Source organism: Mya arenaria, chromosome 7, assembly GCF_026914265.1.
Source record: "Mya arenaria isolate MELC-2E11 chromosome 7, ASM2691426v1".
Classification (NCBI taxonomy): Eukaryota; Metazoa; Mollusca; class Bivalvia; order Myida; family Myidae; genus Mya; species Mya arenaria.
The window spans coordinates 54,298,897-54,313,488 of NC_069128.1; the positions used below are offsets into that span (position 1 = coordinate 54,298,897).

Consider the following 14,592-nt stretch of genomic DNA (forward strand, 5'->3'; position numbering starts at 1 on the left):
GCTTTATGTCTTGATTCAGACCATTTTATTTTAATTTGTTGGCTAATTGTTTGCCAATTCGTGTTAACATTTTTGAAGCAAACTAATCGCATTTTTCTCTTTTGCCCCTACGAAGTAACGCAAATTGCGGTGCGAAAACTTCAACAATGCGAAATGCGCCAAGTGGCGCGGCGAAAACTTCGACAATGCAAATGCGCCAAGTGGCGGGGCGACTTCGACAATTCGAAATGCGCCAAGTTGCGGGGCGAAAACTTCAACAATGCGACATGCACCAAGTGGCGGGGCGAAAACTTCAACAGTGCGAAATGCGCCAAGTGAAGGGGCAAAAACTTCAACAATGCGACATGCGCCAAGTGGCGGGGCGAAAACTTAAACAGTGCGAAATGCGCCAAGTGGCGGGGCGACTTCGACAATTCGAAATGCGCCAAGTGGCGGGGCGAAAACTTCAACAGTGCGAAATGCGCCATGTTGCGGGGCGAAAACTAAAACAATGCGAAATGCGCCAAGTGGCGGGCGAAAACTTCGACAATGCGAAATGCGCCAAGTGGCGGGGCAAAAACGTCAACAATGCGAAATGCGCCAAGTGGCGGTGCGAAAACTTCAACAATGCGAAATGCACTAAGCTGCGGGGCGATAACGTCCACAATAAGAAATGCGCCAAGTGTCGGGGCGAAAACTTCAACAATGCGAAATGCGCCAAATAGCAGGGCGAAAATAAGCCGCACTCATGTTTATTCAAAACAAAGTATAACATTATTTTATTGTTTAATGAAAAAGCATTGTATATAGATTTCAATTGGAACATTTATAACATGATATTAAATATGATTACATATTATGGCAAGTGCACAAACATACAAAAATGAAGTATGACAAATAGGAAAGAAACGGCGACATACACATTTCGTCGTTTGTGTTCGTCATTTGTCTGAATTGCTGTACAATATATATTAACAAGCATTCTCCACTTTGTCTAAATACTTCAAAGCAAGTTATACAAAACAAGTAATAGTAAGCGTAATTAGCAAATTGCATTATCCTGTAAATAGGTTGACAAGGGGTAAACAAAACATTTAAGGACACTATTTTTCACTTCATACATTTCTATTGTTTATTGCAAAGTAACAATGAAGTATATCCTGTTAAAACACCCCATTTAATACATTATCTACAAATAATTACACTGTTGTTTGATTTGACCCCATTGCTATGTAAAAACAGTCATAAACGCACTCAGTGCTGTGATGATAATCAATGAAGTCATTTCCTATGTGAAGTCAGACGGCTACAATTTGGCGCAATTCTCAAATAAAATATGAATTATGTGTACATGTAAATGAATCGTAAGTATAAAATAAATCGATTAAATTGTTTGTTTCAGTGTAAGAACACAATCTCTTTTTCAAATAACCACTAGAGAAATATAATATTTCAACAGCAGCCACTAGTGAAATATAACTGTTGGTGATCACTCAGTGTAACATAGTGCAATATATCAACAAACAATTATCCTCTATGAAATGAAATTAATATAGAACGTGTTTGAAAGGGTATGGACGAGTACTGTTGGTCGTTTATGTTTGACGGTACCCGGATATAATTTAAGTACGCGGTACCCAACCAATAAGGCAACACAATCTACTAGATTGTGTTTCGATTTGATTTTTCGTCTATTTTTCATCTGCTGCTTGTTGTAATCTATAATTGTTTGAGCTATTTCACTTTTGTGACTGAGGTCAAATGATTTCAGAAACGATCAAAATATTTGCTAACTGTTTTTGTTTTGTTTCAGATGGCATTGTAACTTAGCGTTGCTTTAAATAAGGGATAATACATTGTATTTACTATAATATATCTCGGATACGCTGCGGCGTGAAATATATGTAAGGGCACCCGGGTATGGGTTGGTAATTAACAATCGGTTGCCCGGTCAGAATCTTCTACCCGTCCATGCCTTACTGATTGATGAACATATAAACATTGTCTGTCAAACAATCAATGCATTAGTTTAAGAGCGACCAGCACGCCTGTTAGCAAGGAGATGAACGGGATGGTCACGCGGGGTGTTCCGTTACATCCATCCTTGTAACACGTGCACATGTTCACTTCGGCGCCATTCGTCTTTTCTTGCTTGCATTCGTCCGTTGTCCCGAGTTTGTTTAGATTGCATGTTCTCGATAGGACTGAAAATATAGGACGTTCAGTTTTGTTAATGACATATGCAATCTCGTTTACATTTAAACACAGCAATCCCGAACACCATTTATCCGAAGTTATTGCTATTTCGTGTTTATTTGTCGGTCAAGTTTCTTTCTTTCTTTGTGTTATCTAAATTATTTCAAGTTATAAAATATGACGTTATAGGGTATGTTGTTGAAAATTACGCATGTTTTTAAGAAGTAAATATTGTTTTACTGTGTTTTATACGTGTGAACTGTCGGGAAATTTACAATTAATTTGCATTAACACTACGGAATGCCGTTAGGGTCATCGTCTGTGAATGTGTTCATCTGAAACGCGATACTCGTACTGTCGCGTTGTCATCATCGTAGTTTCGTGATTTCGCGTTTTCTTCATCGTAGTTTCGTGACTTCGCGTATTTATCATCGTAGTTTCGTGATTTCGCGTTTTCATTATCGTAGTTTCGTGACTTCGCGTTTTAGATCAACACATTCACAAGCGATGGCCCTAACAGCATTCCGTAAAACACCGGATGTTGACATATAAATATGTCGGTTGCAACCAATGAATGTCTAGCTTCTTACTCTGGAGTCCGTCCTTCGATGACTTCGTTTTCATGCATTCTAGGCAGTTTTCTTTAACCGGGATGCCTTTTTTTTTGAATTCATCTTTGCAATTTGGTGACTTTATGGAATCACACTCGTAGCATTTGATGGCATCGGAAACGCCTGAAATGAAATGCTTTAGACATGTGAACCATTCAAAATATACAGTTGTTATACTTGTTCAGTATAAAAGTGATTCGACGCCAGAGGAGGCGTAGCTGAGGGGCATAGCCCTTTGACTTGCGCCCCTCCCACAGTAACGAAATTATTTAGCTGAAAGTGTTGGCAATTTTAACAAATTCTAGCCAGAAATGATGCATTTTTAGCGTACCCTATTTCTTTTCTTCTCCTATATTTAAATAAAAAGTAAACTTGGAAGATTTTAGGGTTTTAGGGGTGGGGGTATTTTGGCTGTGATGTGTGCACAAATGTTCACCACTAATGGTTATACTGATGTCCATTACTCGACAATTAACCACATTAGTTTTACACTCAAGTTTATGTCAGGATATCCAGTGTATTTGGGTCGAACTCCGTTGGCTCGAATTCGCTTGGCTCGAATTCCTCGTTGGCTCAAACTAGATGTTAAGGACCGATTTCTATGTACTGAAGTTAAACATTCCAGCTTGGCTCGAATTTTCTGAGACTTGAGGTATTTTTGCCGATCGCTGGGAGTTGGGGCCAACGGGGTTCGACTGTATGAATGAGTGCGGGGTGACTGGTGACCATTATATGTTGATTTTATTTCAAAGGGATTAAGGAGTGGAGAAGGACAGTGTTAAAATGCAAACTGAATAATTTAACGTATGCTTTGAGTTGGAATTTCAGGGGAGTATCAAGGTTCCAACGTTAGATGGGGCGTAAATTAGGGGCGTAACCTTTTGACTTTCGTCTCTCCCTCAGAAACGAAATTTCTTTAGCTTAAAGTGTTGGCAGGGTTGTTTTGCTTAGCTTCCCCAACAAAATTTGAACAATGTCTAGTCTGAAATGTCGCATTTGGAGGTAATTTAACACTCATTTTCTTCCATATTTCTCCTTGGACGATTTTTTAGGTATGCGCCAAATTAGTCTTGATAAAGCTCTAAATTTTGTTTTGTCAAGTTGGATTGCGTATTTCTTAAGGGCAGTACATTTACTTTCGTTGGTGGTTCAGCAAGCACTGCTGTTTGGCTAATTTTAAAACAATCAGCTATTGATTGAATTGAAAAAAAAATGAAAAAAATATATATTCACGAAAATTAAAATTCATTTTAGAGGCGCCAAAGGAACTAAAAAAAGGCTATAATGGTCCCAAACTATCAAGATCATATCGGACTTCTAAAGATTCAACATGTTATGATAATTTTATCTCTTTTAATAATGTTACTAAATTGTTTTTAACTAAACTAAACGTTTTTCTCTTTTTTTAGCATACCGTTAATTATGTCTAGCCATTTCTACTGTTCATTTGTTGTTTATTTGATCTGCTTGTGTATCCTGTATTGAATGCAGGACTTTGCACATTTATGAATAAAAACCAAAGTTTCAAAGACTTTGAAAACACTGTAGAAACATTTGGCATCATTTCAATACGATTGATTATGTTTTACAGGTAAAGTGAACATACTTCAAAAGAAAGTTATAGTTTTGTCAACTCATTGTTTTTTTGCAGTCGGTAAATAAAAGGCATTCAATAGGCAGTTTTTACCAGTAGTTCGTTCCCTTTATTCATTAATACAAATCATTGTGCCCACTAAAATATAGCTGTGTTATTATATTATAAAAAAACGTGTGTTTTTTTCAAATATTATTTCATCAAATTCAAACCGTCGAGCCGCTGTACGCTGACAAACAAAATCTAATCATTATATGAAGAAGTATATCCACAAGCGCTTATTTGACGGTGTGATATATTCATCCTATGTCTTTGATCTCTTTGTTATGTGTGCGTAATGTATGAAATTGTTTCTATCATCAAAACAAAATGGATTGTTAGTTATGGTAATTTGAAAATGAAAAAACAGTCTCATAAACCTTAACCATTCGACGTATTTAAAAGCATCAGTGCGCGTAGGATTCTGCACACATAATGCGTTCACATAATGTTATTATCTTTACGATCAATAATTTGCATATATTTAAAAGCTAAAACCAAACAAGGACCGCTGAAGGATAAACCTCGTTTATGTTGCCATTTATCAATTTCATTAAATTTCTTTTATCTGTCTCGGTAAATGGAAAATAAATGAAGTCCCGGCTTATAATGTTTCTATGTAGATCTCTATAAATGATATAGTTGCTTTCCACAATACTACGGCTGTACAAGTTCACAGAAATGTTAAGGAAAACAATATAAAAGAGGTTTTTATGAGGCGTCGTAGGAATTTAACTTTATAAAAAAAGTATTTTTCTTTCCACAGTAGTCAGGCAGTTCAATTTTACTGCAAACGATAACTGTTAAAATCAGTACACATGTATTACACACATATAATTTAAGTAAAAAATACTACGGCTGTACAATTTTACAAAAATGAGTTTTTTTTAAGGCGTCGTAGTCCAATTTTACTACAAACAATAACAGTTAAAGTGACACCCTTATTCAAAATCAATACATACACACATACAATTTGAGCGATACACCTTGAGCTACTAACTAAAGAATGCATTAATTAATAAAAAATATTAATTTGTTAAAAACAAGACTGTAACTGTGTGTTTAACAGGTGAAAACACAAAAAAGATTGCTGAGTGCTGAAAGATATATAGTGATCTACTTCAGTCTTATAAGGTAGAAATACCATGTTTTCTGCACCTTTCTTTCATGTAAAACTCAGTATCCTTCATAAGAACCATTTGTTTTCGACATTTGTTCATTCTTTTTGGTATATCAAAACAATTCTTTTAATTGTGGTAAATCTGTTTTTGGAGTAAGAGTGAATCTTTAAGGATAGCAATTGAAATCAAATCATGAGGCGTTATCGTAATAGAACAGAAAAACACATGAACATAATTATATAATATACAGCAGATTGTGAAATGAAACGCCAGGTTCGTGGTCATCAGAGCGAAAAGCTCATACCATGTATATCTTGCTGCATCTTCACCAAGGTAATTTAGGATAGGGTTTATGTTCATCAGGGCGAATACAATATAGCTCAGTTCATGCATACCTTGAGGCGAATAAATTAATATTCGCGACGCTTAGCAAGAAACCAAACCGGTTGACAAATGAATTGAAATGTGTCCATGTGATTCCGTCTATATTATATTTATAGTTAACGTATACATATGCATACACATACTTTAATGTTAATGCTGGGCGTACATTTAGTTTATTTCTTTGATTGTATTATATTTCTTTAAATGTGAGTTTGAAAATTTTAATTTTTAGAAATTCAACTTGAGTTATGAAATTACTTAAGACGTTTAGTAAATGACACCCCTTGCTGACATTGACTTTAAAAGGCGAATAATCTGCTTCCATATTTGATCATTTGACCAGTATAATACTTTATATAACCACGATATTTGGTCACTGAAGATTACCACCATGCGGCGGTAAAAATAATACAAACTTTAGATAGGGGTTATTTTTGGCTACTGGGCTTGTCCCTGTGTTTTTTATTGAATTATTGAAATGTTGGTGGGTTTTAGGTTGATAAATTTGTTCAAAACTTTAAAAAGCAACGTCTGGAATAGCTACTCATTTAACTAGTCATTCCCGTTGATTGATGCTTATTTGCCGTCACTTTAATATCCACAATGACAAAATAAATCAAGATACAAAAAGGTTATTGATGTGTTTTGTGTGTGTTTTTCCCTCAAAAAAACTGAATTGCCAGTTCTACAAGCCAGGAAATAAAACACTGACCTGTGACCAATTTTCTCGAAACTTCTTTAATCCCTTATGGCAGAATTAAGCTAAGCTCGCTATTTTTGACGTTATATTTACTACTTGATGAGTTTTTATCCTTAAGATAGGTAATATCATGATGATAATCAGAATAAAAAAAAATTCAATAATCAAAATCTAATTTGAGTATGTAATTTGACATAGTGAAAAAGGTATTTAAGCCTATTAACCTAAAGATGTTTCGAGAAATTTGGGTGTGAAGGACGTGGGGACATACGTTGAAACGCTGCTTGTATCTCATTGTTTATCAGATGCATGTTTGCAAAAGGATTGCATCTACACGCACAACATAACTTAGTAAAATGTAAAACAATGAAATAACACATTCGGAAAAAGAAATACGAAATATAGATAGAAATAAGTAAATTTTACCTGCTAAAAATCCAACCAAAACAAAAACAATGCAAACTAATTTCATTGCGTCCATACTGAATGATTGCTGTAAACCCTCGACTATTCAAATGCTGCGCACACCAAATCTGCACAACCTCACCACCGAGGGCGTGTTTACATAACGGCATGCATGAGAGCAAGCTCGCAGTCCGTGGCGATTGGTTATACTTCAGTTTTGTTTATTTAAAGGGACTGTACCCCAGATTGGTAAAAAAAAGAAAAGGTGGAAGACCGGTTCCGAACCGGTATCGCCAAAATTGCAGTCCAGCGTTGTATCCACTGAGCTATGAAGACCTACTCTACACATGTGATATAATTAAGCTATACACCTAACTCGGTAATATCACGTGATAAAATCGACTAGCCAATCACGCATAAGGAATGAATTCTACTAGACTAGGTAGACATACCCAGTAATCTTTTTTAATGGAAAAATACGAAAACACTGCGAAAATAAATTAATTGTTAACTATGTGTTACTTCAGTTAGTAAGTTTCAATGCATTGTACATATCGATACCAAGTTTATGTCAGTTTTCGACAATTTTTTTTTTCGCTATTTCATCGTACGGAGTACAGTTTCTTTAGTTCATAATACATTAGACAATATATGTATTACCCGTGCCCCGTCTCTTAGCATTGATAACGAAGGCTACGGTTCAGATTCGTCTTTGTTATTGTTTAGACTCCAAAGGTTTGAACAAATCCTCAAATGTACAAAATCAACTAATAAGTCCTTAATATAGTATATGTAATATATTGCAATAAAATAATTAAGTATTAATAATTGTCCAATATACCAATCACAAGATACTTTCATAATGTAATTACAATACATTTCCAATAATACAAGTACGGTAAAACATAAACTTACCGGGAAGTGGAATATGAAATAGTTATCTAAGAGATGTTTTCACCTCAAAACCTGACTCGAAAGAGATTTTTAATAATAAAAGCGGGAAATAAATTATGCATTTTTTAGAATATATTAATGGAATAAAATAGTTTAAAAACAAGTTATTGTACACACACACACTAATCACCCATGAGGACAGTTGACAACACAATACGAGTACCGGCACAACACAACTGACCACTCAGTCACACTTGAGTTTACATGTTGGACATGATAAAAGTACTTTGTTATACAGATAAGATATAAGTCGCTAGACAGTGTGTATTAACAGCAAAAAGAGGACTTTATGTTGTCTACTCCTAAAACATATAAAGAGGTTTTCGTATTTCAAATGCTTCATACACATACATCGCCAAATTTCTATAAACATTAGTGTGTTTTTTGAGAGGTCATCAACTCACTAAACTTTAACAGATTCGGACTTTGTAAGTATACTGTTACCTCCTCCCGTTTCTGTTTGCAAATCCCGGATTTCGCACTCAAGATTTAAATCGTTTATTACGATGCAGCCGAATACTGCCCATTATTTTCGACATACGACTTTATTGAGATATAAAGGTTTATTTTGTTCGCAAAATGAGTTTTGATTTACGTGTTTTGACCCTTGAATTTAGCCCCCGATATATTTGTTCGCGAAGTAAAAGTACCGATTGTTTATTCCCCATGTTTATTTTCTTTTGTTTCTTTAAACAAACCAGGAGCGTTCAAATATCCAAAATAACGGTTATATTAGTATAAAACATTAGTTTATGTCAAGAAAATACCTGAAAGCTGTGTACATATGGAAAAATATCTCTTTTACATCCAACAAGATCAACAGTATTGCTGCCCAGTGCATTAACAAATGTATAGCTTCCTATTTCAGAATCTAATCCTACCCTACCGGCTATACCATCATTAAAGTAACGCACAGTACCTACACAACTGCAATCCTATACTGGACGATGATATATTACTGCAATGCACAGTACCTTTTTTGCTTTAAGCCTTCAAAATGTCTTTAGTAAGATATTAATACAGACATACACCTAGAGAAGCCAGGCAGCAACACAAAGTGCATTACAGTAAAAGGTCTCCATTTAATGTAAACATGTACCTAAGTAAGGCATGTAGCAAATAGGAACTCTGCATTACATTAAAGAATCTTCGATAAATGTAGACAGGTACCTTCAAAAGGCTTGTAGCAAATAGTTACTCTGCATTACATTAAAGAATCTCCGATAAATGTAGAAAGGTACCTAAGGAAGATTTGTACCAAATAGTTACTCCGCAATACATTAAAGGATCTCCGATAAATGTAGACATGTACCTTAGGAAGATTTGTAGCAAATAGTTAATCCGCAATACATTAAACGATCTCCGATAAATGTAGACATGTACCTAAGGGAGGCTTGTAGCAAATAGTTACTCTGCTTTACATTAAAGAATCTCCGATAAATGTAGACATGCACCTTTGGAAGCTTGTAGCAAATTGTTACTCTGCATTACATTAAACGATCTCCGATAAATGTAGACATGTACCGTAGGAAGATTTGTAGCAAATAGTTAATCCGCAATACATTAAACGATCTCCGATAAATGTAGACATGTACCGTAGGAAGATTTGTAGCAAATAGTTAATCCGCAATACATTAAACGATCTCCGATAAATGTAGACATGTACCTAAGGGAGGCTTGTAGCAAATAGTTACTCTGCTTTACATTAAAGAATCTCCGATAAATGTAGACATGCACCTTTGGAAGCTTGTAGCAAATTGTTACTCTGCATTACATTAAAGGATCTCCGATAAATGTAGAAAGGTACCTAAGGAAGACTTGAAGCAAATAGTTACTCTGCATTACATTAAACGATCTCCGATAAATGTAGACATGTACCTAAGGGAAGGCTTGTAGCAAATAGTTAATCTGCATTACATTAAAGGATCTCCGATATATGTAGACATGTACCTAAGGGAGGCTTGTAGCAAATAGTTACTCTGCATTACATTAAAGAATCTCCGATGAATGTAGAAAGGTACCTTAGGAACACTTCTAGCAAATAGTTACTCTGCATTACATTAAAGAATCTTCGATAAATGTAGACATGTACTTAAGTGAGGCTTGTAGCAAATAGTTACTCTGCATAGCATTAAAGAATCTTCGATAAATGTGGACATGTACCTAAGGGAGGCTTGTAGCAAATAGTTACTCTGCATTACATTAAAGAATCTTCGATAAATGTAGACATGTATCTAAGGGAGGCTTGTAGCAAATAGTTACTCTGCAACACATTAATGAATCTTCGATAAATGTAGACATGTACCTAAGGGAAGCTTGTAGCAAATTGTTACTCTGCATTACATTAAAGAATCTGCGATAAATGTAGACATGTACCTAATGGAGGCTTGTAGCAAATAGTTACTCTGCATTACATTAAAGAACCTTCGTTAAATGTAGATATGTACCTAATGGAGGCTTTTAGCAAATAGTTACTCAGCATTACATTAAAGAATCTTCGATAAATGTAGACATGTACCTATGTGAGGCTTGTAGCAAACAGTTACTCTGCATTACATTAAAGGATCTTCGATAAATGTAGGCATGTACCTAATGGAGGATTGTAGCAAATAGTTACTCTGCATTACATTAAAGGTTATCCGATCAATGTAGACATGTACCTTAGGACGACTTGTTGCCAATAATTACTCTGCATTACATTAAAGGATCTAAGATAAATATAGACATGAACCTTAGGAAGACTTGTAGCCAATAATTACTCTGCATTATATTAAAGGATCTCCGATAAATGTAGAGAGGTACCAAAGGGAGACTTGTAGCAAACAAATAGTCTGCATTATATTAAACGGTCTCCGATAAATGTAGATATGTACCTTAAGGAGTCTTGTAGCAAACAGTTACTATGTATAATATTAAACGATCTCTGATAAATGTAGACATGGACCTAAGGGTGGTTTGTAGCAAATAGTTAGTCTGCATTACATTAAAGAATCTTCGATAAATGTAGACATGTACTTAAGTGAGGCTTGTAGCAAATAGTTAATCTGCATTACATTAAAGAATCTTCGATAAATGTAGACATGTACCTAAGTGAGGCTTGTAGCAAATAGATACTCTGCATAACATTAAAGGATCTTCGATAAATGTAGACATGTACCTAAAGGAGGCTTGTAGCAAATAGTTACTGTTCATTACATTAAACAACCTTCGATAAATGTAGACATGTACCTAAGGGAGTCTTGTAGCAAATAGTTACTCTGCATTACATTAAACGATCTCCGATAAATGTAGACATGTACGTAATGGAGGCTTGTAGCAAATAGTTACTCTGCATTGTATTAAAGGTTCTCAGGTAAATGTAGACAGGTACCTTAGGAAGACATGTAGCCAATAATTACTCTGTATTACATTAAAGCATCTAAGATAAATGTAGACATGTATAACGGTACGGTATTGTACGAATAGGAAGAACAAGACTCAATAAATGTAGAGATGTAATCAATATGTGGTACTGAAAACCCTCACATCTCACGCTTCCGGTGCTGGTTAAGTTATGTTCTGCAAAACCTTATGCAAAAGCGAACAACTCTGTAGAAACAGGTTTCTAACAACGCAGTGTTTTCGCTCCAAAACTTCGTGACTGACTGAATCAAACCATGCCTGAACCAATCACAATCGCTGTAACATATATGTCGACCAATGAAATTGTCTCCTCGAAAACATGCCAAGCCGATAATCAAGAAACCAAGGTGTTCCGCATGAAATGAAGACAAAACGGCGATATACAGTTATCGGTCCGGTCACATACTCCCCCGCTATGTGAAATGACGTCCCGTCATTACGTCACGTAAAAACAAACAAAAACAAAAAAAAGTAGTCCAGTATCTGGTCTGACAATCTGCTTATACTGACGTATACTTATATGTATAGTATACATGTAATTCTACATAAACTTTCAACAGTACATAGCTTTCTCTAACATGTGACTACTTAAGTTTCTTAACTACATACACAAGCAATTCATTAGCGATTTGTGAAAAAAAAAATGCTTTTCCAAAAAAATCAAAAATTTAAAACAGTCCTAGTTCCTCCCCCTGTGACAAAAACTATGCCCACATAGTTTTAACAAAACACTATTAAAATGCATAAAAAAATCAATGATTACACAGATCAAACTAAAACAATAAAAAGTGCAGCATTGCAACTTATTTATTCATAATTGCACCTATTAGTTGATACGCTATCTCACTATCCACATCTTTCAGAATGCCAGACTGCATAAGTGTGTCCAATGCCTGCAATCTGCGGTCCACTGGTTGGTTGCTATACATGTGGAACTCGTCAAATCTTGTAGGTGGTTTGCGGATGCGTTCTGAACGTCGTGGTTGAGGTACTGGTCTTAGTCTGTCTACAACAGGTGAACCTACAGCATCTCCAATAGCTTCGGCAGCTAACTGGTCTTCGGGTTCGTCTACTGTCGGTAGCACCTCTGCAGAATCATCTGTATGGATCACTTCTTCTGGATCTTCTGCTTGTGTAACTGGATCTTCCGGGACTTCTATTCCGCTTGTATGCGTATCATCTGAAAATAGAGTGTTAACATTAACATCCTCAACTTCACTAATGATACTTACATCATCTACAGCTTCGTCTCTACCCGTAGCTACGCTGTCATTCTCATGGCTGACGTTACTGTCTGGTTCATGGGCGTCCCCATGGTGGCATACAGGTCCTGTATAGCCATCACCTTCTTCGTCAGTCTCACTATCACCTTCAGTGAATTCACTCACTAGTTCTTTCCTTTCGGATGCATCCCTTACTTCATCTTTCTGTTCTGCAACAACTTCACCCAACACATCGTCATTCTCATGATGCTCAATCAAGAGTAAATGATTCCGATGAAGTGTCCTTTCACGCTCAGAGCCCTCAGCTCTTACCTTAAAAACCGGAATGTCCCTTCTTGGTTGGTCAAGTACTGTATAAGGTTCTTCTTCGAACCGGTCGGCGATTTTATGTTTACCATCAAAAGCCATCTTCTTTACAAGTACTCTGTCCCCAACATTAATCCTAACAGGTTTTGTCTTGCGGTCGTAGTATTTCTTTTGTTTCATTTTCGACCTTTGTGTATGATGGTTCACAATCTCGTGTGCCTTCACGATCCTTTCTTGGAGATCTTCCATGTATTCATCTGTAGTTTTACTGACCGGCTCTTCTCTTGCCTGCTCAAACATTACATCGATTGGTAACATAGGCCTTCTTCCGAAGAGCAACTCAAATGGGGACACTCGGGTTGCTTCATGCGGTGTACAATTATAGGCATACACTAGACTACTGATGTATCGTTTCCAATCAGCCTTTTGATCTTCTTCGAGAGTTCCAAGCATTCCAAGAAGTGTTCGATTAAATCGCTCTGGCCCTGCATTTCCTTGTGGGTGGTAAGGTGTGGTATGGCTTTTCTTCATACCTGTAATGCGGCACAGTTCCGAAATAATCTGGCTTTCGAAGTTGGCTCCCTGGTCCGAATGTAGCCTCGTAGGAATCCCGAAATTGACCAAGAACTCATTGTAGAGTGCTTCTGCTGTAGTCTTGGCGGTTTGGTTTCTGGTAGGGATAGCTTTGGCAAACTTGGTATAATGATCAGTGACTATCAAAATGTTGCTGATGTTACCCTTGCATGGCTCTAGAGAAAGGTAGTCAACACAGAGAAGTTCAAGTGGATATGATGTATTAACATTCACGAGCGGTGCACGGTCAATCTTCCCCTGCCTTCTAATACATCTATCGCACTTACTTATCCAGTCTTTCACATCTGATGTCATTCCAGGCCAATAGAACCTCTCCCTTAACAGACGCATTGTTCTTTCTTGCCCTGGATGACCAGAAAGATCATGAATGCCCGTCAGTATCTCATGTCTGAATGACTCAGGAATCACAAGTTGTTCAATGTCATTGTCACCGTTGTCATGAATATTTCTGAACAGGATCCCTCTTTTGATGCTCAAGTTCTTGAACTGTTTCTTCATATTCAGATCGTTCCCATGTAGAAGCTTTCTTGGCAACCTCTTGTCAATAACAGCAATTCTCCATTTTTCAATGAGAGGATCACTCCGTTGGGCTCTTCTGATTTCACGCATGTCTTTCTGTGCAAGTGGTTGGCCAAGGTCTTCAGTTGCCTCTAGAATATTCATGCTCATTGGAAGAGTGTCAACAAAAGGTACTGAAATCAAATTGCATATAGCCTTTACAGTTGGATCACTGATCTTTACTCTTTCTGTGTTGTCTGTATCTGTGATGTTCTCATAAGGATATCGGCTCATTCCATCTGCATCTTGGTTTTTCAAACCAGCTCTATACTTGATGTCAAATGAATACTCTCCTAGAGCAGAGGCCCATCGTTGGCCAGTTGCATCAAGCTTGGCAGTAGTTAACACATAAGTAAGAGGGTTATTATCTGTCAAGACAGTGAAGTGGAACGTGGCGAGGTAGTCACTAAACTTCTCAGTCACCGCCCACTTAAGAGCCAAGAATTCCAATTTGAAGGCGCTATAGTTCCGTTCGGATTTGTTTAAGGACCTACTGGCATAGGAAATTACCCGTTTTTGGCCATCT

The 14,592-nt window shown here is 36.6% G+C and overlaps 1 protein-coding gene across 1 annotated transcript; it reads right to left on the reverse strand.

Annotated features, from left to right (window-relative positions):
• Window positions 1-748: 748 nt before the first annotated feature.
• Window positions 749-7,184, reverse strand: LOC128240122 (uncharacterized). The gene is made up of 3 exons (XM_052956631.1): window positions 7,051-7,184; window positions 2,766-2,909; window positions 749-2,183 (listed from the first exon to the last, which is right to left on the reverse strand). The coding sequence occupies exons 1-3, from the start codon at window positions 7,103-7,105 to the stop codon at window positions 1,996-1,998; spliced, it is 387 nt and encodes a 128-aa protein (XP_052812591.1). The 5' UTR covers window positions 7,106-7,184; the 3' UTR covers window positions 749-1,995.
• Between the last annotated feature and the right edge of the window lie 7,408 nt (window positions 7,185-14,592).

Excerpts from the sequence above, each read along its gene's own strand:
- LOC128240122 (XM_052956631.1), bottom strand. The coding sequence starts at position 7,105 with ATGGACGCAATGAAATTAGTTTGCATTGTTTTTGTTTTGGTTGGATTT. Across the intron at positions 2,910-7,050 it reads TTTGGTTGGATTTTTAGCAG|GCGTTTCCGATGCCATCAAA; the intron begins GTAAAATTTACT and ends ATTTCATTTCAG. Across the intron at positions 2,184-2,765 it reads ATCGAAGGACGGACTCCAGA|TCCTATCGAGAACATGCAAT; the intron begins GTAAGAAGCTAG and ends CTATATTTTCAG.